This window comes from Vombatus ursinus, unplaced genomic scaffold (assembly GCF_900497805.2).
Source record: "Vombatus ursinus unplaced genomic scaffold, bare-nosed wombat genome assembly UNPS02008685.1, whole genome shotgun sequence".
NCBI classification, from domain to species: domain Eukaryota; kingdom Metazoa; phylum Chordata; class Mammalia; order Diprotodontia; family Vombatidae; genus Vombatus; species Vombatus ursinus.
This window is the reverse complement of record NW_020948463.1, coordinates 648,840-674,808: the sequence shown is the minus strand read 5'-3', so window position 1 is coordinate 674,808 and position 25,969 is coordinate 648,840. Positions and strand designations below refer to the sequence as shown.

General features: G+C 37.6%; 1 protein-coding gene across 1 annotated transcript in view; it reads left to right on the top strand.

Annotated features, from left to right (window-relative positions):
• LOC114034246 (RGM domain family member B-like) overlaps positions 1-24,481 on the top strand; it is a 31,282-nt gene extending 6,801 nt beyond the window's left edge. Inside the window, exons 4-5 of the mRNA XM_027849845.1 lie at positions 3,705-4,213; positions 23,786-24,481. Coding sequence (XP_027705646.1) covers positions 3,705-4,213; positions 23,786-24,454 — 1,178 coding nt within the window. The 3' untranslated portion in view covers positions 24,455-24,481. The remainder of the gene's footprint in view (positions 1-3,704; positions 4,214-23,785) is intronic.
• The last annotated feature ends 1,488 nt before the right edge of the window (positions 24,482-25,969 follow it).

The window sequence follows — 25,969 nt, the reverse complement described above, 5'->3', positions numbered from 1 at the left end:
GATTTATGCTTAGTCTTCTGACTACAAGTCCAGCAAGCCCTCTGATATACCAAAACTTCCAGTGGTATTTAATGTTGTTTTTGTTGTAAATGTTAAGCTAGGCCTGTTTTAGCCTTGGCTACTCTGGTACTTCATGCCTTGATAATGATGGAAACCCTTTTGGAAGTATGGAATTTGGTCCTTGAAGTTATTAATCTCTTGGGTAGGCTGCAAAAAACAACAAAAACCTCTTCTTGGAAAATTAAGGCTTCTTTGTTTAAAAATTTGGAACTTGAAACTTAATGATTTTTTTAAAGCTTATTTTTTATACAGCCTCACTTTATTAAGGCAGTAGTTGAGAGATTTCTTTGAACATTTGTTTCCATCTGGCCCAAGCAATTTATGTTCTGGAAAAGGATTGTCTAGCCTTCTTTCTTTAGTGTGAGCCCTCTAATAAGAGCAATACTTTCTGAAAATGCAAAGAATGATTTTCATTTTGGGGATCCTAGTCAGGTGCTTTTTGCAGATGGGCGACCATATGTTTTATCACTGTAATCATGGGATTTGCCTCAGCACTCATGTGGCTTAAAGATTCATTCTTTTTAGTATAGCTTGCACATATCTCATATTGTCAAAAAATTCATCACATTTCAAAATTGTATGAGTAAATTTGGCTCATTTATTTGTGAGTTTTGTGTTGAAATCCCTGGCAATAGGATCTTTTGTAAACACACATCCATTAGCACATTCTTCTCCATTAACTGAAACAAAAATAGAGCAGCTAATCTTCCTTCACATGAATAACAAATAACTTGATGAGCAAAACAGTGAAACCTTTACCTGTAAATTTTTAATTTACTCCCTTGGGAAAGCGTAGAGTGCATTATTCACATATTTTTTAACCAAGCTCTGCATTTCCTGATTGTGGATCAAATATGGAGCAGCTTGCTTCCTCATGTACTTCTTGGCTTTCCTTTGCTAGATCTTTGAGACTGTTTCTATTTGGCCTTGTCTTGGCATTTTGACAGGAGGTTTACTTTACCACTTATAACAGGCAGAGTGTGCATTGCCATTATAAATTCATGAAGCCTAGATATTTCTGGGGGAATGCTGCAAATAAGTTATAATAAAGAAACTTGGGGTGAGGAGTTGAGATTGATGAACCTGGGCCTGTATTTCCCCCCTCCTTCCTCTACCATTCCATACTAAAAGACCAAACAGCAGTCCAACACTATTTAGTTCCTTATCCCTGGAATATGTGGTTTCTGTTTTATGTAAGATTTCATGAAGGGATCAACATCCACCTACCAGCTAAAGGAAGGGAGTGGGAGAAAAAGAGAAAGCAAAGGGGTTAGAAATTTAATTCTTCTCCCTTTTCTGTTTGGACAGTTAGTGCATTTGCATTTCCACACCACTACTTTTGATAGTTTATGACCATTTGAAATAATTACAAGTAGATGTATGCTTGGTTGAATTTTATAGACCATAAAAAGAACAAATAGGCACAGTAAGTTTAGCGGAAAGTTCTTGTGCTATCACACAAGTATAAAAGCTGGATGTTAACCAAGTTATCTTAAGACCATATTTTCATTTCTTTACTTCCTGCTATGCTATGAATCAGTTGCTTGAGTCTTTACTACCATGGCCACTGCTAATGCATAAATGATAATACCTAATAGAGAAAATGTAGCCTTCAATGGAAGGTAGAAGGCAGAAAGAGCACTCAATTTAATGTCAGAAGACTTGAGTTTGAATCTTGGCACTTACTTATTTTACCTGTTAACTTTGGTGGCACCATCTATAAAATTAGGGGCTTGGATTCTATGACCTGTAAGGACTTTTTCAGCTCTAAATCTATGATCCATGATCCAATGAGGACTGGGAATCAATAGTTAAGTGTTAGGAGTCAACCATTACTGTTTATGTTTAACAAAACTAAGCCTTCTGAACTTTATCTTTTTTTTTTCTTATCTGTAAAATAGCCTTAACTCATTTTTTTGTAGTATAATGCTTTGAGAATGATCAAGTTTCTTTTGAAGAGAATGGCTTAAAAAAGCACCTACTTTAACTACTCTAAAAAAAGTACCTACTTTAACTACTCTAAACTTTGAACTCTTAGAAAATAGGACCCAAAGCCATCAGCTGTTTTTGTGATGGATGCCTTAAAAGAAAATGCAAATTTAGGATTATAGTTATGGTTCAGTAATTGTTTTCATTTGTCCAATGTGCAATATTCACTCCTGTGGTTTTGAATCAGTTAAAATTAACATCAAAGCCTAGGATTTCTTGTTTCCTTTTTTTTTTTTTTTAATTTAAAAGGTAAATGGGGGAATATGATGTTTCTTTATATATTTTCTAAATTTCCTAACAAAAATGATATCACCAATGGTTTATTATGGACTTTAAAAAATTCCCACTAAAACATGATAAAGTTCTTTTGGGTTCAAATTTAGAGTCAATGTTCTAATGTAAGGTTGAATTGGGATTTATTTAAATAATTGTTTTATTTTTAATACCCAGAGGTACCCATGGCTTGATCTGTATTCTTGTAGGTCCACTTCTATATTCCAGTATTTATATTAGGATAAATACTGATTTTGTTCTCATTATGTGTGCTTTCATAATTCAGGGACAAACTATAAAGATGTTTTGGCAGTTATTATTTTGTGTTTTATGGCATATGTTATGCGTTATTTCTCCTTAAGAAAAAAGGCAGTAACTATAGTCACATGTAGAAATCAACATTTTACGTTCTTTTGTTCTTTTGGTTCAGAATTGTAAAAGCATAGTCAGTCATAGCCATCTGCCTCTGTTATACAGAATATCTCAATACCTGTCTTTTCCTTTGTCGTTGGCCATCCATGAAGTAATAAATCCTGTGCAAATGTTTGGTCCAGAGCATTTGATCTCATGGCCCTGAGAGAATAAGAGAAAATTTTAAAAATTAAAATTTTTGGCAATACACTTGTTTATAGGTAGTTAAACTTTCTAGAAGGCTGGTGATTATAAGTTGTGATTAAAGTGGAGTGTGTCTGAACGGTTGGCTGATAGAAAGTCTTTTTTTTTTTTTTTAAGACTCTTAGTACTTTCATTTTCTTGGTATAGAGGCCGTGTAGATGCATAGTATGAGTTCAAACCCATATTTTGAACTTTTAAATAGATATTCTGTAGTTTAGAAATATATATTTTTTCCTTTGGGTAATGATAGATGCTTCTATTTTTCACAGTATCCCTCAGGTAGTTTTGCTTTACTTTCTAAAGCTAATAATTTTTTTTTTAATAATGCGGTAGAATTCTAATAGAGAATAGACTTTAGAATAGAATTTACCGTTATAGTAACTGAGTATTTTAAGTGTACTTGAAAAAAATAACAATTTGAATAAATACCTTCATTTACCATTCTATCATAGCTTCTCTCTAAGGGTAATCTAAACATTATTATACATAATTGGTTCAAGTAAAAAGTTTGTCTGACAACTAGTGTTTTTCTCAGGGTAGTTCGGTTTAAGAGAGGCAAAGAACCATATTTGTATCTATTCTTTTAGGCTCTTTTAAATTATTGCTGAAGCCCCCTCCCTTCCTTTATTTTTTCTTCCTGATCAAGGAGGCATAACTAATAGTCCCTGAAGGAAAATCATAGTTTTCTTATATAGTTCATTCAGGAAGTAATATAACCTCTTAAAATGTCTCACCTTTTAAGCAGTTTGTTATCTTACTTCCTTTAGGTTATTGCCAACAGCCAACCCAGTGTCGAATCCAGAAATGTACCACAGACTTTGTGTCACTGACTTCTCACCTGAACTCTGCCATCGATGGCTTTGATTCAGAGTTCTGCAAGGCCCTACGTGCTTATGCTGGCTGTACCCAGCGTACTTCCAAAGCCTGTCGTGGAAACCTGGTCTACCATTCAGCTGTGCTGGGAATCAATGACCTCATGAGCCAGAGAAACTGTTCCAAGGATGGACCCACATCCTCTACCAACCCCGAAGTTACCCATGACCCTTGTAACTATCATAGCCATTCAGAAACTAGAGAACATCAGGGAGGGGACCAGAGTCCTCCCACTTATCTTTTTTGTGGCTTGTTTGGAGATCCTCACCTTAGAACTTTTAATGATCACTTTCAAACGTGCAAGGTGGAAGGTGCCTGGCCTCTTATAGATAATAATTATCTTTCTGTACAAGTGACAAATGTACCTGTAGTCCCTGGATCCAGTGCTACTGCTACAAATAAGGTAAGACTGACTTTTCTTTTCTAACTTTGAGTTTGTAATGAGCTGGATTTGGTATGAGAAGCAAAAGTTTCAATTAAAATGGAGCCTTTTTTTTTTTTAAGAGTTGAGAGGGTCAGTTTTAGGGATTGATGTTGGTTTGGTTTTTAAAGCTGTGAGTTGCCTAACTCAATACTAGGGTTCATTGTAAAATAAGCCAGATTAAAAAACAAAGATATGTGGGTTGAAAAAAATAACATCAAAATTTGAAGAACTGGGCAATAATAGTTTTTTAACCACAGCATGCCTGTTTCTATCAGTTATGTCTCTCTGTGAATATATTATTCTTGTCTCTTTAAGTGTTCAAATAACAAATCAACTGAAGTATGTGAGTTGGTAAGGGTATGTGTCTGAGGCCTGAGGAAATGGCCTATTTGGGAAACAGATTTCATTGGAAATTTAGAAAAGGTAATAAAATATAGTGGTTCCAAGCCAGCACTGATGCAACCTGTTGTCTAGAGTATCTTAGCTATTAACTTAGTGATGACCAAGAGTGTGTAGAGTGTCTATTGCAGTGCAGTGATGTATAATCTATAACCACAAGGTAATCTGTGGACTTCAGAATAGCAATTTAAGGCTAGAGGTGGGGGAAGAAACTAAAAAATTACATTCAGCTTACCCTGAGCAGCTGGCCCATGTTTTATATAACCACTAGATATGGGGTTCTTAACCTTATTTGTGTTTTGAACACCTTTGGCAGTCCAAAGCCCGTATACGCTCTTCTTAAAATATTTTTAAATGCATAAAATAAAATACATAGGATTACAAAGGAAACCAATTATATTGAAATCTTTCATTTAAAAAAAATAATCCAAGTTCTTGGATCTTGGTTAAGAACCTCAGCTTTTGTGTTGTCTCCGTGGAAGAGAACAATCTATGTGCTGACCTTAGATTCTTGTATCAATCTTATTCACTGTAAGTAAACAAAGGATTGGTAATACAGAATTTTTGCAAGAAATGGTATCTTCAATATTTCCATCATCATCTACTACCTCTGTGGAAGGTCTTAAATATAAAAATATCGTATTAGACAAAGATTTTTTGAACAAGTAATTTCCAAACTTTTGTGATTTTTTTTTCCTTTTTTACTTTCTAAGAAAGTGTCATGTTGCCTCATCCAAAACATTCTACATGGCATATGTACTTTAAAATTAATTTTTATAGGCATGTTGTAGAAACTGTTACAAAGCCTCTGGAGATAATTCGAGACACCTCTAAGGATGTCCGGTTTGGAATTAATTTCTCTGAACAAAGAAGAGCTTGGACGTGTATGATAAATACAGAAATGTTTGCAGTTATAGTCTCAGCCAAAACCTAAAACTTCCCTTTTGCTTTCTCAGTCTTGTAATAAATTCTACCAGTGATTTTTATGTAGAATTTTTTTTTGTCATGTACCTGTTAAGGAACATGTTAGTTATAATGTATATATAAGGTGTGACTATAAAAGAATCCATCTCATTACTTTTATGGTTTTAAAAAAATCATAACCATAACATTGTTTAAGGCCACTGAACATTGGAAACGCAAGGAGAAAATCTCTCCTGGGGTGTAAAAAGTGAATACTGGAAATTTTCTAAGTTACTGGAGACTGTGGAGATGGCATAGAAAGTAACATTATCTTGTGTGGAGGTCGGAGAGAAAGACATGACTAATTTTGCAGGAGGCTGCTGCACCTTACAAATTGTCACATCTTGTAATGTCTTCTGTCTTCTTTCAGCCTTTTAAAAATTTTATTGCTTTGGAATGACTATACTTAAAAATATTCCATAGGATCTGCTATTTTGTGGAGATTAATATTTATATATAGTAGAATGATCAAATAGCAAAGGAGTAATTGAGGTATTTTCATTTTTGTTGGTCTTTTGTTACACTGTTGAAAAATGGTTCTTCACATCTGGTAACCATGCTGTCCAGCAGCAAAATCCTCAGTGGCTCTACTACGGCCTGCAGTGTCTCTCTTCCTGAAGCACTCTATAAATTCTGTCTCAGGGTTTGTAGAGTGCATGTATATATCACGTACAGGCCAGTCTGAGGTAGAGAATACTAGAATAATATCTCAAGGATTTCCTTAACTTAATCTTCTTAATCTCTATACTACATCAAAACTTCCTTAATCTCAATACTGCAATATATCACAAGGATTTCTTTTAACTTCCCTTTTCAGGACTTACCTATAATCGATTAAGCTGTGGTCAGCTCCATTGAAGAGATTGCTATATTTAAACATGTTCTTATTTTGTTTCCATCCAAAATTGGACAGTCCATTGGACTTGGATACCCTTTGCCTAATCTCCTCACCCAAAAAAACATTCACCCTTCTTTAAAAAAAAAATACTGTATGGTGAAAAGGATTCCTGAATGAGATATTCCTCTCCTAGGTAGAGCCCTCTCCACTTGTTTTCTGGAGCAGGCTGATTTAGGATTATAGAATTGGAACTGGAAAGGATTTCATAAGCCCTCTAGTCCAGCCCTCTCACCTGAAAGATGAGAATTTGAAGGCCCAAAGACATTAAGTGATGTACTCTAGTCACATTTTAGAGTCTGAAGTGGGATTTGAACTCAGGGGCTTTCTCTACAGTCTGTAAGCACTCTTTCCACTCACTTTGTAATTCTTCTGCCCTCCCCCTTTGATACCTTTACAGTCTGTCTTTCTCCCCTTCCCCAGAAAACAACCAAAAAGAAACATCAGCAAGTTTTATCTTTTCTTTTTCTCTTGCTGTCAGAGACCTTTTCTAACTAACCAAAATAAGTAATAGGACCTGTTACTTTATGAAGTATACTATGAATACCTGAAGAGCAAATAGGTTTGTCCAGACAGAGTATCCAAAGAAATACCTAAAGGAGCTGAAAGGGATCTGGAAGGGGTCATCTAGTCCAGCCCCTTTATTTTACAGATGAGGGAATTGTGGACTCAAGAGTCTAAGTGTTTTGTTCTAGCCCACATAACTAGCCTGGGTTCTTCCCACCATACAGTGTTGTCACCACATGTATACATCTATGTCATTTGTCCACCTTTTCTTCCCCACTCCTAGAGTAGAGTGTAGCTTGTCTTGCTGTGTTCAGGTTTATTTTTTTTTAGGAGTTTTTTTTTGCATTCTCCTCCCCCCTCAGTTTAATAGTCCTCTTTTGGGGGGTTCTGTTGGATATATGTGTTGTATTTTCCATGCTATCAGGAAAGTGCTTTACCAACTGACTTGGTTCTCATTCTTCTCTAAACCCCCATACCCACCCAAGCAGGGGGCCAAAGGGGTTTCTGGCATGGCAGCACTCCTCTACAGATGCGTATCAGCTCTGGGCTTTCCTCCCTAACTGTGGCTGCTTAAGATGCATATAGGCACCCAAGCATGGAGGCAAGGCAAGGTGAGAGCCACAGAACTGGAACTTCAAGTAGTTTCTTGAAGGAGAAGCATTTCTCTCTAGGAGAGAGTCCAATTGCATTAGCTCCCAAAAGGCAAAGTATAAGGCTATCTTGGATGGGGCTATAGAACTTCTCTGGAGTCCTTAGTGCAATGTTTTCAAACTCATATAGAAACAGGCCACTAGTGTGTATGTAAGGGTCCCTGTAGGTTACAGATTGACTAAGAAAACTACATATTAGCATCTGTGTTCTATTGTATTTATTTTGTTAAATATTTCCCAATTACATTTTAGTCTGTTTGGGCTCCACTTCCTGCATTCAAAACAATTACTAGATATTTAAAATGTTAGAGCAGGAAAGGACCTTAAGAACCGTATAGTCCAAAAACCTTATTTTTATGCACTGATACCTAGAGACATGAGATTATTTGTCTAAGGGCATGTAGATCATTATGAATACAATTGGATCTAAAATCTTGGTTTCTTAACTCCAAGCCAGGGGCTGTTCCATGCAGCCTCTCAAGAGCAGGTTGAAATGTGACTCTATTTGTAGGAATTATATTTTTATACCATCATTCAGTCATATACCTACTTTTAAAAGTAAAACACATCTATAGTGCTAATTTTAAAAAATCAATTTTCTTATTCAAACCAACATCCTGGCCCCTTTGGTCCCTGCTTCTCACTCTAATTATGTATTTTTATGTTTGTGTTTTTTTCTGTCATGTCTCCCCTGCTTTCAATCATACTACTCCTATCTTGTCTCAGTAAGAAAGGAAAATGATGGGACCTTTCTGTTGCCTTTTCATTGTAAATTTTCCTGTGCACTGGATTGTTATAGAAGCTCATTTACTTGCAGGTTAGTTTATGTGTTCAGGAAGGAAGTTTGTTCTTTTGCACATGTTTGTACCAGATAGTGCTCATGAGGGGAGAGAGTGACATTGTTTCTGGTGAATGGGCTAACATCTGGACAAGCTGGGATTGCCCTGGTGTGTTTCCTATTGTCACCACTTTCCAAGCCGACATGTGTTACCAGTTCTCCAGATTCAGGTGGGCAGGATATATCTAGACAGACTTCCCAGAGCTATTGAGGAGAATACACAAATTGCTTTTCACACTTGGGAGAAGTTCTGTTCTCCAGCCCTGCTCAGTGAAAGCTCTCAAATTCTTCCAGCCTAGCCTTTGACCCCCTTCATTCTTCTGGCCCCTCAGGTGGGGTCAGCAAGTTCTCATGTTAGGCTTCTAGACCCCATCTCTCTAAACTACATAGTAACTTTCATTGAGTTCTCCTAAAATTCATAATGGTGGTGAGAGGAGCAAAGCAATTTAATCTGAAATAATTCTTCATGTCTTCCATCTTCCTCAGTTATATTTCATCTAGAGTCTGTGGTATAGTAGAAGGTATACTAGATTTGGAAACAGGAGACCTGTGTTCAGATTCTGAGTCGTACTTGTTCTCTGAATGACCATGGTCAACTTGCTTTACTTCTCTGACCCTCAGTTTACTTTTCTTTGAAGTGGGACTACTAATGTTGTATACATTTCAAGGAATTGTTTATAAAACCACACATTTCAGAGTTTGAAGAGACCTCAGTGACAACCTAGCTCAACCTATATCTGAAAAAGAATCCCATATCCCCAGCCAAGCGGTCATCAAGCCTTTACATAAACTCTCCAGTGAAGGGGAACCCATTGTTTTCTGACAGCAGTGTTCACTGCTGCTGTTAAAACACCATTGATCACCCTGAAAGTTTCTTAGTGGCTGCCTTGGTGTCTGGCAGTTCACTCGTGACTCTCCCCAGCATAGAGTCTTCTGCTGTGTACATCATGCTTTCAGTCAGCTCTCGTACCCTCCCTGAACTGCAAGATCAGGGCCAGGACATAGTTACGTTTCCAATAATTGAGAGGCATAGGTCTAAATTGATCTTAACTTTGGCAGCTTTTGGCTGTTTGTCCTCCTTGTTCTCAAGAGTGGTATAGTCCTTGGAGCAAGGTTTTAGTAACCTTGTCAGCTGTAACTGAGACTGCCAAGATGGGTGCCAACTATGGTGATATTCCTTTGTGTTACAGGCAGGTGATCTTGATAATTTGTACACAATGGCCACTTATACAAAAAGAGCCAGAGTAAGTTGGGGTTTTTTTTTTATGTGAACACATTGTATGACAAACTGCTTGCTTTTTCCAAAGAGCACTTTGTTGTGTTACAGATTCTGTATATCCTGTGAGAGTAAATAAGTATTATGTCATAATGTTCATGGTATTATATAGATAAGATATTTGTCATCATTTTTATTCCCACTTTTACTGAGCTAGAACGTGGTTGTATGGTTGTCCCTAGGGAAAAAATGCAAAGGAATACATAAATGTAAACTTCTATTTTTATTCCCTCCCTAATTTATCTAGATTTTTATATATTTGTTTTACATAAAGTAAAACATCCCTTTATTTCTCCTTCATCTTTATTAAAACTTGCTGGAAATTACATAAATATATATATATACACATTTTGTAAAAACATTGCCATATTTAGACTTCCCCATTCCTGCAACTTCCTCCATCATTCCCTCTCAGATATGCCTTGGAAGAAGGAGTTGGAGCAATGGAGACCTGATTATCCATTCCTTAAATAAAATTAACTCAGAAGCTGCCTGTCATAAGTAGTGTCCTCATTAAGGAACAGTATACCTCAGATGCTTTAAAACCAATACACTGCTTGCACCATCTGTTAGTCTGCAGGCCAGAAGCCAGAGCCTGGTCTGTATGCTACTGAAAGTTAGAACTTGCTTCTCTGTCACATTTCTAAGGCTGCAACTCTCTTACATAAGAGGAAGGGGCAAGAAGAAGCATTAGATGGGTTATGTATTTTTATTTGGCATCAAGCCATATTAACCAAATAGTTTGCTTGTGTGGAATGTGGTGGGTAAAAATCAAATTGAGCACTGAAAAATGTTTCCTTACCTATTTTTTTGTTCTGCATTTATTTTGACAGAATGGAACTTGCTCATCTACACAAAGTGTGTTTTCCTTTGGGTAGAGCAACTTACATTGTGACTTCAAAAAAACTGCATTTTAAAAAATTGCCTGTGAGAATAGAATGGCACACATTTAAATATTTAACCTGGTCAGCCTTAGAGGGGTTGGGGGGATGCATGAGACCAGGGGACTTCTGGTGAAACTTGGTCCTGTAGAGATGGTTATTTTGAGACTGCTAAAGAAAAAAAAATTGGCACTGTAGAATTGATATGACAGCATTTTATAAACTAACTTGTGAGCTGTTCTTCATGTTACCAAAATGAAGGTAATCTTTAGATTTAAAGGTTTGTGTTTGTGTTTGGGCATGCCTTCTGCCTGTGAAATGAGAGAATCTGGAGGACTTAAGAAGAGGGGGAAAGGGCATTGATTTGGAAAAATTGCAGTTAACAGAGTCAGTGGCCTCTGGCACTGTTGTCCCTGACCTTCCTGCATGACTTACTGTTCCCAAGAGGAAGACAGCTCTGTGGAAAGCCTTCAAGCTTTTCTACCTTTTTTGCTGTTTTGCATTTTTCTAGATCTGAAAAATGTTTGTGATAGACTCAGCAAGAGTGAGCCCCTCCTGTTGGTCTGGACCAGCTCTACCTCTGCCACCTTACAGTAACTTTAAGGATCAATCACTCAGCAAATATTTAATAAACACCTACTGTGTGCCTGTTGCACAAACATAGGTCATTTGTGGCTTCCAGGCTATTCCACTGTGACTTTTTTTTTTTTAATTATTTGTCTCCCATTAACAGACCACAAAGAGTGGGCCTGGGTAGGGACCAATGAGTAAGCCCCTGATTTCCTTGGTCTTTTTAGGCCTCTCTGTAGCCTCAGATAGAATCTGGGCCTTTGAGGACACCCAGGCCTAGGCAGGAAAGCTGTCTGCACTTGTCTAGCTTCAGGCCTAACACTTGAGAGCAGCTTGGTCTTTCATAATTCAAAGGCTATTACATTGCAGAAAATAGGAGGGAGATTGGTGGTGAATTTTGGCGCAGGAGACATTGAGTGACAACCAGCCGTTCAAGGATGGTGGGGTCTATTACTTCTTTAGGTCTCACCTGAAAGGCTGGTAGCAAGTTCTTTCTGGATATGTTTATAATGTTGGGGTGATGAGAACCAAATTAGCAATTTTTTAAAAAATCACAGTGGAATAGTGATTGTGATTCCCCTGCTAAAACACCTCCCATAGTTCCTAATTGTTTTCAAAATACAATACAAACTCCCCAAGCCTCTTATTCAGTACCCTTGGACTCAACAAGCAATTTAGCAACCTTTTGAGGCTACTTTTGTGCCACACTTCTTGACATAATCTGCTTTCCTGAACTGTACACTGTTTCCTGAGCTCATCTCACATTCTGAAACTTCCATGTCTTTGTTCACTTTATTTCCTGGGCTTGGAGTGGTCCTTTTCCCCCTTTCTACCACTCCTAAGCCCTACACATATTTCTGCCTGTTGGACTCCTCTTTTAAGGCCCAGCTCAGATGTCACCTTCCTTCATGAAACCTTTCCTGATTCCCCCCCCCCCAATAATTTATCTTATGTTCCTCAAAATTCTTATACTACTCTCACTTTGCCTGTGCATTCACTGTATTATATTTTACCTACACTCTTTTGCTTTTTCATGGTGAGGTGATAGATATCATACATTCTTGAATGATACTGCCAACAGAACACAGACTCTAGCAGGATCTCTTAGCCATATTATCTAAGGATATGCCTAGTTAAATGTAGATAATCTTATCATGAGAAAACTGGTTGAGCACCAGATGATTTTTGTGGTTATTGGGGTTATGGGAAGAGGTTTACTCATGCAGAACATTTACTCGAGTTATGAAATGTCCTTCACAGGAGTTATCTATGTCTGTGAAATCTTGACTCCTTCAGGTATCAAAATAAAGAACTCATTTGTTTACTGTCTTGAATCCCCCGTAACTACTTTTGATTCCAAACCCTCTTATCTTCTCCAGCAGTTTGCTAACACAATTATTCTCTCTCTAATCTTCCTTCTCTGCTGCCTCCAAACAAGATCAAGTCTCTCCATCCTCAAAAACAACTCTTCCTCACTAGATTCTAGCATCTCTGTAATCGTCCCTTTCAAAGACAAACTCACCCCCGTCCCCCGAGTGCCGTTACTTCCTTTCTTCTTTTTATTCACTTTTTAACCCTGAATCTACTGTTTCCAGTGTTACTGTGTGTCTGTTAATTGCCAGGTCTTTTCTCAGGCCTCATCCTTCTTGACCTTTCTGCAGTATTTGATGTTCCTTCTGGATACTCTGTCCTCTCTGGGTTTTCATGGCACTGTTCTCTCCTGGATTTCTTCTCTTAACTGTCTGTGGGTATACCCCATGAGTACTTGGTCCTGACTCCTCTTCTTTTTCTATAGTCTTACTTGGTGACCTCATCAGCTCTTATAGGTTTAATTATTTTCTCTATGGTAATGACTGCCATATCTATATATATCCACTCCTCCTCTCTTTCCTGAGCTCCAGTTTCACATTTCCAGCTGCCTTTAACATTTCAAACTAGGTGGTCCCCTAGGTTCTTCAGACTCACTATGTCCAAAACATTGAACTCATCTTTCCTTCTGGACCTAACCAACTTTCAGACTTCCCTCTTACTGTTGAGGGCCCCACCCTTCCAGTTATCCAAGACTGTAGATATCTATTCATTTGTTAAAGCTTCTTGGTCACTCACACTGTACTGGATCAGGCTCTCATCATCTCTCACCTGGACTATTACAGAAACCTCCTAACTGGCTTAAGTCTCTATCCTAGTTTATCAGTTATTCAACAAGCATTTATAAGATACCTATTATATGCATTCTCCTTGGCAGTGGGTATACAAAGAACAAATGGAAATTCCTTACTTAAATGGCAAATTATTTTCCCAGAGCCATGTCTGACCATGTCATTCCCTACTCAGTGAACTCCAGTGACTGGATTGCTTTTAAGCTCAAATATAAACTTCTCTGTTGGGTTTTAGAAGCCTTTCACAACCAATTCCCCATCTGCTTTCCAACCTTCCCACACTCTCTGGTTCATCAAAACTACCCTGGTCATTTCTTACACTCTGCCTCTTATCTTTATGCCCTTGCACTGGTTGTCCACCATACCTGGAATTCACTCCCTTCTCATCTCTGTCTTATAATCCCTTGTTTCCTTCAAAATTCAGTTCAAGCACTACCTGCTATGTAACCTTTCCTGACTATAGCTCTCCCTTTTCCCCCCCTCGTCAGATACCTTATATTTATTGTATCTGTGTGTATGTATGTATGTGTGTATGTGTGTGTATGAATACATACATACACACATGTGTTGCCTCCCCTGAAAGAATATAAGATCTATGAGGGCAGAGACTTCAATTTTTCTCATTGTATTCCCAAATCCTAGTACATTATCTATCACAGCAAATAAATGTTGGTTAATGTTTCTTTTTTGTATGCCCCAAACCTATCAATGTGCCATATATGTGCCTAATAAGTATTTGTTGAATTGTTGCTGAATTTAATTAGTCTTTCTTGTTTTGTGAATTACTTTGTGGAAATTGAAATCTTTTATCCCTGCCTCTAATATGGTTATTCTCTGTCAGTGGATTCCCACAGCTGGGTTCCATGTCAACATCTCAGGCTACCCTAAAGCCTCCAGCTCTATGTATCCATCACCCTCTCGCCAAGTGGTTCTTTAGCTACCAAGCCACCCTTGTTCCTGCATGTAGTACCCACCTAGGACAAAGCCTGGTCCATTTGTTACTTTTTGGAAAGAGAAGAAAAGAGATGTATCATGGGAGTGGGGAAAAGAGGATGAGAGAGTCCATATGGAAATAACATATAAAAGCAATTAAATCAGTCTTATTTTGAACCTAAATACCTATGGGAAGTTAAAAATAATAATAATGGATTTGAAGCCTTCTCCTTCCAAAATATAGTACTGGCTTGCTTAAAAAAAATTATCTGTATCTTAGTTCTAGCCTCCATATATATTTGGTCCAGACCTGTGTTTCATCAGTGTTGGGAGCACTGAAGTGTTCCCTTCTCATTCCCTTCTTAATGTAGATCACCACATACTTTTAGGGAGTTGCCAGGAACAAGGAAAGATTGTAATTTTCCTAGGATAATCTAGCTAGCTGAAGTCAAAGGCAAGACATGAAAGTTCTTGACTGAGGTTGGTGTTCTGTCTCTTACCATTTTTTCATTCTCTTGATCACACATTGACTGAACCTATATAGTGATAATAAAGTTAAATTTGGTTCATTGATTTACAGCTGGCTTTTTGGCATTGTATAGGTTTGTAAAGTCAGAGGAAATTTGTTTTTGGTGAAATATTTCAATGCAACTTGTTTTTCTAAAATTGAAATGTAAAACCTTGTATGATTTCTATCATTGTGAATTCCTAAAAATATTCTAACTAATCTAGATGAAACTGATTGTTTAAGCTATCATAAATTTTGGAGAGTGTTATCAAAGTCTTTTAAATTAATTTTTAAAAATTCTTAACTTTAACACTAAGAAAAGGCAGCATTTCTGTACATGAAGCAGAACACAGAAAGAGGCTTCAAATACGAAACCACAAATCTCCATTTTATTCTAATTTACTTTTTTAAAAAAAGCATATCCTAATAAATACCACACTACTTTCAAAACTGACCTACTTGTCTGTGCTTCCTTCTCAACTTCCTTTTGTTCTCCTTTGTGCATTTTTAAATGCTACAGTGGCCTCTTTTATTGACATCTCTTTCTGATCCCCTCTTGCCCAATTAAAAATTAAAAGAAAAAAATAAATAAGCATAGTCGCAAAAAAAAAAATTCGTGAACACAATGGCCATGTCCAGAATTATGTCTGTTTCCTCACCTTGTGCCCATCACTTTTCTGTCAGGAGGTGTATGACATGCTTCATCAAAGGTCCTTTGGAGACCTGGTTGCTTATTGCATTGATTGGAGTTTTTAAGTCTTTCAAAGTTGTTTCTTTGTTGTTGCTGCCCTTGTATAAATTGTTCTACTTTTGTTCACTTCTTTCTGAATCAGTTCACATAACCTAGGATTCTTTGAAATAGCTTTTATCATTGTTTCTTCAGGCATAATAATATTAGGCTCATATGCTTCACATTACATTTGCATACCACAATTTGTTCAGCTGTTCCCCAGTTGTCCAATAAGCAATATAAGGCATATCCCCTTAGATTCTACTTGTTCTCTTTCCTTTTTTTCCCTTTTCATTCTGCCTTCAGGATTTCAGTTTATTTTGCTTGTGACTATTCCCTTTCCAGTATTATCCTCCCACATAACCATCCCCCTGTCCTCACTTGTTTGTCTGTTGAGTTTGGTGTATTTCTACACGAAGCTGTGTGTGTGTTCAAACATCCTTTATTCCATTTCAGGTAAGAGTGAGATTCATCTGCTGCCCTCTCTCTGAGCTCATTTCTTCCTTCATTTTTGTATAGTCTTTTCACATCCTAATTAGGAGAAATAGCAAATTCCAAACCATTCTTCCTCATTTCTTTTGCCTTCCCTTCTCTTTTTCCTCTTCAGACCCCCAGAACAGAACCAATCAAAGCCAAGACTTTTTTTCCCCCCAATTCACTCAATACCGTTTGAGAATGTTAAAGTTCTGAAGGGATACTTGTTTCTTTTCCCTCTATTAGAATGTTAGCACTGCGTCACCATATAGCTCCTTCCAAATGCCCAAATAAATTTACCTTTCTGGCTTTCTCTTGACTCTGATTATATTTGAGTTATTTCTCAGCTATAGTATTTTTATCAAAAATACTTAAAAGTATGCTGTTCTGGTAAAGATCCAATGGTTCCAGTAGGATTCTACTTGGCTTTGCAAGGTAAAATTATTCTTGATAGCAAACTTATCTCTTTTGCCTTTTGGAATTTGTATTCGAAGATCTCTAGTTAATAGCAGAAGCTGCTAGATCTCATGTGAATCCTGTCGCTGTTTACTTAGTTTACTTAGTATTTGCTTCTTTCTAGATGGTTCCTTTATGTTTTCTTTAACGTAGGAGAATTGAATTTTGAGTGTGCTCTTCCTGAGGCTTTTGATTTTCTTCTGATTTTATTCCAGTATTTCTTGCTGTGTCAGGGTCTGTTTGGTCTATTCTAGTTTTCAGGAAGTACATTTCTTGGGTAAGGTTTACCACTTTATAGGTATTAAAGTAATTAGTCCTTAGAGTAAACTCTTTTTTTTTTCCTTTTTTTTTTTTAAGTTTTCTGGCTGAGTTTTTGTGCAGTTCTGGGATGGAAGGATTGACTAGTTTCTCATTGGCTTTTTAATTTAATTTTTAATTTAATTCATTATGGTTTGAACTTCCATATGTGGTGTGTGGAAGCTGGGCAGTATGCCTCCATTCAGGCAATCATTTTGGCCAGAAGCCTGCAAGTTTTGTTAATAATAATAATAGCCACTCAATTTTATATATCATCTTAAGGCTTACAAAGTGCTTTCTTCACAACAATCTGTATATATTACCATATATTACCATTCATGTTTTAGTCTCTATTCCAGTCAAACTGATTCATTAAGTATTCCCCAGAAGTGACATTCTATCTCCTACCTTAATGTTTCTCTACATACTAGGCCACTATGTCTGGAATGGATGCCCTCTTTACTTCTTCCTCTTAAAAAGTACAGTTTAGGTGCTACCTTCTACACAAGATCTTCCCTGATCACCCAAAGATATCAGGTACTCATATTCCTGAAATTACTCTGTATTATTATGAATTTACTTGGGCTGGAAGTCAATGTAGTTTGGTTTTTTGTTTTTTTTTTAATTAAATTTTATTGTCCATTCTGAAGTCTTCCCCACCCCACCTCACCCATCAATGGAGAAGGCAAGAAAACAAAATGTGTTACAAATATATATAGTCATGCATTAGCCATGTCCAAAAAAGAACAAGAAAGACAGGGAAAAAAATATGCTTCAGTTTGTACTCTGATTCTATCAGTTCTGTGTCTGGAAATAGTGTGTTTCATCATGAGTTCTTTGGCGTTGTGGCTGGTCTTTTGTGTTGATCAGATATTAAGGCTTTCACAGTTCATTACAATTGTGAATATTGTATAAATTTTTCTCCTGGTTTTGGTCACTTCACTTTGCATCAGTTCATACAAGTATTTCCAGGTTTTTCTGAAACCATTCCCTTCTCCTTTCTTAGACTGCAGTAGTATACCATCACATTCGTATGCCAAAGATTATTTAGACATTCCCCAATTGATGGTCATCCATTCAGTTTCCAATTTTTTGCCACCACCGAAAGAACTGCTATGAATATTTTTGTATGTGTGGGTCTTTTTCCTTTTTCTTTGATTTCTCTGGGGTATAGACCTAGTAATAGTACTGCTGGTTCAAAAGGTACACACAGTTTAATATATTTAATTCCAAATTGTTCTCCAGAATGGTTGGGCTAGTTCCCAGCTCCACCAACAGTGCATTAGTTGACCTGTTTTCTGACAGTCCCTAGTCCTTCCGGCATTTTCCTCTTTCTTAGGGAGGAGCTGTCCAATGTCCTCCAGTCAGCAGAAGGAAGAGGGGTGGAGGTGTGAGTTTTGGAGTTCATTTCATCTTGCAGAATGATGAATTTCTAGAGATTATGAAATCCAAGTCATGGATGGAAAATAAGCTGGTGCAGGGCATGAGTGGAAGTTACACACGGTCAGACTTATGCTGGATACCAGAAAAAAGCTGTATAAGTCAGCAACTATTAAGTGTTTACTATGTGCCAAGAACTCTGCTGGTCACTGGAGAGTAAGACAAAAATGAAACAACCCCTGCCTTCAAGGAACTTAAAGCAATCCTAAAATCCTAAAAGCAATCCCATGGGCTACTGTGGGAGGTAGTGGGTATCTTCTCACTTCTGGGTCTGGAGGCAAAGGCTAGATCACCACTTGTCAATTGTATGAAATAGGGATTCTTTTTTGGGTGTGGATTGGACTAGACTATACTGGTAAGGTCACTTCCATCTCTGAAATTCTTTGATTCCTTAGATTATTGTTGCTTTTTCAGGGGAGGTTGATTTGTGTTCTCTTTCTGTTGCAGTCTTGTTCTTTTTCCTCCCCTACCTTGTCTGTTCTCCCATCTCTCTTTCTCCCCTTTTCTTTCTCTTCACCCCCTCTTTTTCACTCTCTCTACTCCCCCCCCATTCCCTACCCCCCCTTCCTGATGGGCTTTGTGAGTGGCGAAGATCACAGGGAATAAAACATTAAAAATGAATGAGAAGAGGTGGAGTAGTTTGTCTAAGTATTGGTGGTTGAGAGGGGTGGAGTGGAGGAAGTTTTAACAAAAGGCATTGATGTTTTAAATGCACAGCCATAGGATCCATCAATAATAAATGGTGTGGCATAGAGCAGATGTGCCAAATTGAGTTATTACAGTATATGGATTAGTTCCTAGAGAAAAACTGTATATCTGGTGTTAGAGATTCACTGAGTTCTGATTAAAATTTACAAGAATTACATTCATGTTGACAAAAGCTTTTATAATTTATATTTGGAAGCATAAAAGTGCTTTACTGTACAAAAATTGTAGTATTAAAGTATTTTAAGAAAGAATTACTTGGAATGAATAGACTTTTCTGTTCTTAATTAGGAGAAAATAAATTTTTGATATCTCATCCCATTTAATAGTTACAAGGAAGCAAATCTTTTCATAATTGAAATGGAAGCAGAATGAAGATATGATTTTATAAAATCATTGATCTAGAGCAGAGGTTCCCAAAGTGGTTGATACCGCCTCTTGGGGAGCGCTAGAATGATGGGGGGGCAGTAGTAGCCTTGGGTGCAGTTAGTTGAGGGCAGTGGAAGCATAAGGAAAGAAGAGAAAATAAGAAAATTTGAAAAACTGTTCATATATGTTTCATCTGTGTATGACACCATTAAAGTCATAGTGATTACATTCTTCTCCAAATAAACACACAAAATGCAATTTATAACCCATCAGTGGTCAAGGCTTCTGACAGATCTTAATAAGCAAGTGTTGGCAGATAAGCATGTCACACATTGTCAGGAAGTCCAGAATGTATTGGCAGGATTGTGTGCATGTAATGACTTGTTTACAATACAATACTGTACAGTTACGTGACACAATATTGCATCATCAAAATTTCAATGTAAGAAAAAACCCACAAATTTACAATAAATTGTTAAATTTAAGATGCATCATTTTTTTTTCAAAAAATATTTTATATATTTTTTAAATGATGCAAATTTCAAAAAAAAACAAAAAAAAAAAACAAACAAAAACCAGGGTTAAAGAAAGTAGATTTCCAGGGGGACACTGAGTAAAAAAAAATTTTTTTTTTTCTGAAAAAGGTGTAGGCCAAATAAGTTTGGGAACTTCTGATCTAGAGCAAAAAGGGAACATGAATGTCACCCATTCTATTCTCTCCCCCCCTCCCCCATTTTATAGATGAAGAAACTAGAGACATGAAGAGACTTGCCCCTTGTCACAAAGATATAGTAAACAGCTACTGAAGGATTCATGCCTAGGTTCTCTGATTCCAAAGTCAACACCTTTTTTCTGTGACATGATATTTTTGGTCTTTACTCTTCTGGTATGTCTAGTTATCCTCATTTTCTCTTTATATCCCACCATCTCTCATATAAACAGATACACACTAGATGGAATCCCCTAAAATAATCCCAAACTATGCTTTGGAATCTGTTAATCTAGACACTTTCTAGAGTGGTATCATTCCACATATGTGTTATGTATGAGATCATCTTACCCAGTAGAAAACCAGACCAAGAAAAATCTAGACTGTAGTTTCTCCTGTAGAGATTATCCCCATGAAATTGAAAAGGGAGACACATTTGTCTTGGGTAATTAGAGTTCCTCATTGGTACAGAAGAGTAGGAACAAAACTTAATATTTTGAACATCATAACAGACGAAGATAACCATGTGTGGGAGTCTATATTAAGTGTTTTAAGTACAAGTGATAAATAAAATTGTGTGTGTGTGTGTGTGTGTGTGTGTTAAATTTCTGGATTGAAATAAGAGTGTTCATGAATAAAACAGATTCTTGGTTAAGATTAGTGAATAGTTCCATATGTTTTGTACTGAAGCTTGTTTGCCTCTCTTGGAAATTGTTGAGAGCTGGATGATATCAGTGCTTTTCTTTTTGTCCCAACCAAATGACTTCCTCTTGGTTTTTCCCAAGGTGAGCAAAAAATGCTTATTTCTGGAAATGATGCCAAACTGGTTTAAATTTAGAGTTTGGTAAACTAGAAAGACAAATTGCTTGGCTCTTTGAAGCAATGTTCATTTAATCATTGAGTGCTGATGTTGTAATTCTTGAGAATAAGGGTAGTTATTATATGAAAACTCCAGTTCTGATTCTCATGATTGCTGGCTTTCATATTAACCCCTTACTTGCTCAAGTACAGAACTGATTTGAGTTGCTCCTTGTCATATAGTGTTGGTCTCATGCTTGTCAAGCTGTTTGAATTTAGAACAGTGAAATAAAACTATTTAGTAGACCTGATAAATGCCTAATTCCACAGACCCTATTTACATATGAAGTTCTTATGTACAGTCAGTTTGCTGAAATATCTTTGCTCCCATTCCTCTACAGTGGTATGGGTGTTGAAATGTGAGAAGACTGGTAGTGAAATGAAATTGTGGTTCAGGGTAATAGGAGGTGGGAAAATGCAGCATTTTCATAGTGCATTGTCTGCTTTTGAGCTGTGTTTTTCAGTCCCAGCTGCAGACAGCGGATGTGAATTGTGAACCAGCTGCCATGGTGCAGCTGGTTCAGATCTGACTTTATAAGTGCCTGAATGAAGCAAAATGAAATGTCTGGAAAATTCCGGTCAGGCAGCACTAGTGGGAACATGTGAAATTAAATTGTGTGAGTAAATGTGGGCTAAGTTGGGCAAATGAGACAAGCTTGACAATAGGGGTGAGAACCTGTAGTATGGGAAGTACATAGAATTGTGCTAGTTTAAGGCCTCTCTAGCAGGAGTTGTTCTTTTGATTTTTCTCTTTAACCTCATTGGGCCTCAGTTTTCCTCATCTGTAAAATGAGGCAGTGAACCAGATGTCCTTTAACATTGATTCCAGTGCTAGATTCTGTAGTCCCTCATGGTAGTTTCCTCATTTAGGGACAGAAGAAGGGAAAAGTTAGTGGAAATAGAGTATTCATGATGTTAAAGATTAGGTAAAACTTCAGAATACAGTTGATTTATTATTCAGAACTGATTTATGGTACAAAAGAAAAATAGAACTGGATTTGAAATTGGAAGTTCAAATCTTAGTGCTGCTGCTTTCTGGGCCTCATTTTCCATGTCAGTAAAATGAGGGGGTTAGATGAGATCACCTCCAAGTTCCCTTCTAGCTCCAAATCTAGGATTCTAGGATATTTATCTTGTGTCAGTCAGTAGTCTGTCTTTAAATTGCTTGGCAGCGTGTTAAACTCTGGGAATACAAAAGAAGGCAAAAGACAGTAAGTCCCTGACCTCAAGGAGCTCACAATCTAATGGGGGAGGTAACGGAAAACTACTATGTTCAAACAAGATATATCAGGAACAATTGAAAATAATCAACAAAGGGAAGGCACTAGACTTTAGACCGATTGGGACAAGTTCCTCTTCCTTCTTCCTGTTGCTTGTCTATTAAGAATGCTATCGGGGCAGCTAGGTGGTGCAGTGGATAGAGCACTGGCCCTGGAGTCAGGAGGACTTGATTTCAAATCCGGCCTCAGACCAAACACCTGACACTTACTAGTTGTGTGACCCTGGGCAAGTCACTTAACCCCATTGCCTAGCAAAAACAAACCAAAAAAGAATACTATCAAATATCATTTACTGATACCAATGGATCTTCTTCCTCACTGTGTAATCTCTTGTTCTGCAGTAGTGCAGTTAATTAAGAGACATCCTGCCAAGAAAACAAAAGGGCCAGTGTCCAGAATAAAGGTGATGTTTGAGGGAAACATTTGCTTTTACAAGTCAAGCTCTTTCTACCTTACCAGCATGCATTAGAAGCATATTGCGCAGTACTTCCCCTGCTGGGATGTGACGGGAAATGTTTCCAACTATTAAGTAATTTTTGTCTTAGAAACACATGCTTGGTAACTATTATTGGGATTTCCCTCACTTCAGCTTTCTACTTCTACTCTCAATATTTATATTTGGCAATGGATATGACTAACAGTTTTACTGTGTCCTTATCTGATTACTTTGTAGTCTAAAAGAGAAGAATCCTTACTAGTCCAGTATAGTATAAAGTGTTCTGGATTTGGAGTCAGAGGACCAAGGTTTGAATCCTGGCTCTGCCTCTTATTAGCTGTGTAACCTTTGAGTAAGTCATTTAACATCTATAGGCCTAAGTTTTCCTAATCTTTAAAATGCGGGGGTTTGACTGGTAACCCCAGGACTAAAGAGTGTCATGAAGAATTCCTAAATTCTTCCATTAGCACAATTAATTTATTAGTTTAGTTAATTGTCATTTTAAGAAGACTAGAGAACCTTCTTGGGAAGGAATGAGGAATGGGACAAAAAAAGCGGGTGGAAATAGGAAGAGGAGGGAGGCATGGCTGTATCGAGTAGGATGGGAGTAGAGGAAGAGGCCTGAGTGTGTCCCCCGAGAGGGGTTCTGCGCAATGGTCAGGGGGGTGGGCTCAGGTGGTATGAGAGCTGTACGTTTGAATTCTAGTAATTTTTGAGCCTATCCATTCATTCTTTCTAGTAGATAATATCACCATGCTTTATTGGGATAAAGCAACGTCCTGCTAAAGACTTCTTTAAAAGTTTTGACTAAAAGAACCATAAATAGATGTTAGCCTAGATTTTACATTTTTGTTGCATTTTGTTGCTCTATTTGCTACCTACTAAATTATGTTCTAGAGCTACTATAGTCTTCATGATAGCATTGCTCTCCATCCTAGAAAAAAAATTTTTCCTTTGTGTATGTTCCCTGCATTTGCCTTAAAATTTGGTTCTGAATAAAGAGGGCTCCTAACCATTGTACTAAAACGACAACATGAAAGTATCCAACATGATCTCTGTAGATGATTTGGAGTTGAAGGCAGAGGCACCGGGTGTCCAAGTAAATATGACCCCTTGCCATTAACACCATGACTACTGAGTAGCCACAATATTGTGATTCTTATATTTCTCTGCTTTAAAAAAATGAAACTACAACTCTTTCCTTCCTGTTTTCCACAGATAACTATTATCTTCAAATCCCACCATGAGTGTACCGATCAAAAAGTATACCAAGCCGTGACAGATGACTTGCCAGCAGCCTTTGTTGATGGCTCCACCAGCGGTGGGGATGGTGATATCAAAAGCCTGCACATTGTGGAGAAGGTGAGCGGCCACCACGTGGAGATGCATGCCAGGTACATAGGAACCACAGTGTATGTGCGGCAGTTGGGTCGCTACCTAACTTTGGCCATCCGCATGCCCAAGAGCCTGGCTATGGCTTATGAAGAAAGCCAGGATCTGCAGCTCTGTGTGAATGGCTGTCCTTCAAGTGAGCGCATTGATGATGGGCAGGGGCAGGTGTCTGCTATCATGGGGCAGATGCTTCCCCGAGCTGCCTCAGCCCCAGCCTGGCCTGGGTATACACTGGAGACCGCCACTACCCAATGCCACGAGAAGATGCCAGTGAAAGACATCTATTTTCATTCCTGTGTCTTCGACTTGCTCACCACCGGTGATGCCAACTTCACTGCAGCAGCTCACAGTGCCTTGGAGGATGTGGAGGCACTGCACCCTAGAAAGGAACGCTGGCACATTTTCCCCAGCAATGGCATTGGGGGCCTGATGGGAAGCAGTAACTTGTCTGTCAGTCTTAGACTCATGTGCTTGATTCTTGTGGTGTTTTTGTAGGGTTTTCTGTTGTTTTTTTTTTTTGTCTACAACAAAAGTTTTAAAATATATATTGTCATAATATATTGAGTAAAAAGATAAGAGTATATATGTATATACCATGTATATGAAGGGATGTTTGTCCTGGGACACCCACCAGATTGTACATATTGTGTTGGACTGTTTTTCATGTATGTTGGATGTAGTATTCTTTGATTGTATCAATTTTGCTTTGCAGTTTTGTGAAATGTTTTATAATGTCCCTGCATTGGGACTTGTTAGAAAGCACTTTATTTTTTATATATTAAATATTTATGTGTGTATATGGTTAATATGTATAGTCCATACACACAGAGACCACACCCAGTACTCCCTCTGAAGAAGGCCTACTTAAGATGCAGATATGGTCATTACTACTATTTTTTTACCTGATTCTTAGTGCTGTGTTGCCAAGGACCTCAATTTTCACGTTCATAAAAATCACATTCTTTATTTTTATAGATCAAGCTGATTAGATCATTTAAACTATATCTTCATCCTATTTTCCTCCATCTTTCAGCCAGTGTTAAGCATATGTGCTTATCTCAGACTGCTGAGGAAGAGATCCCAACTGCCAATCTTACACTGACATTTTTTGCCAATTAGTCTTTAGAGAGAAGAAAAAGGCTCTCTCTGAGTCAAAATTTTTGTCCCCTAATGTACTATCAACCTTTTTTCCCCTGAACATCTTTCTAAATGTCATTATATTGTTTCTCATAGTCTTCTTTACCATCTTTTCCCTTTGCTGTTCTTTTCCAAGTTTTTCATACATGTCACCTTCCCCAGTTAGGACTGTGTCTAGGTATCCAAGATGGAATGGGGCATGGAAGCAATGACAATATAAGCTTTTTTATGCTGACATGGTGAATTGGTTAAAGTAGTAGTTGTTGCCCAGGTCATTGCATCAGCTTCTCTCCCAGGACCTTTAAATGAATTTAAAGAGTAGTAATTTATCCATCTAACTCAGTGTTGTTTTCAAAAGTCTGGGAGCCAGAGCTCTAATTCTTGTTTATCCATGCCACCCTGCCCCCATTCTTCCACCTAAAAGAAAAAGCAGACTAAAGTGAATCTTTGACCACCTCATTGTGGCTTGAAGTGTATTCTTGCACCAGGTGGAACCAAGACCGCTTATCTGCATTTGGATAATTTTGATAATATATAAATCTGTGTTTAGCTTATATTTGTCAAGTAACTGCCTCCCTCTTCCACATCACTTTGCCTGTAGACATAGCAGAGCTAATGACCAAGTCTTGCTTTCATTCTTTCAGCTGAGGAAGCTGGCTGGAGTTCAGCACAGCAACAATTTTGAGTGATTTGAGGCTTCTTTGCACTGAGAAATGCTAGTTTTAATTTAGGGCTGTGATGAGATAGATATCTTTGGCTCCTTGTCTATTCATGTATCCAAGAGCTTGAGAGAACAAGTTGGTGCTCGGTCTGGGAAAATGTTGAAAAGAATCCTGACTGTCACATAGAATGATACAATGACTCCAGAGCTAG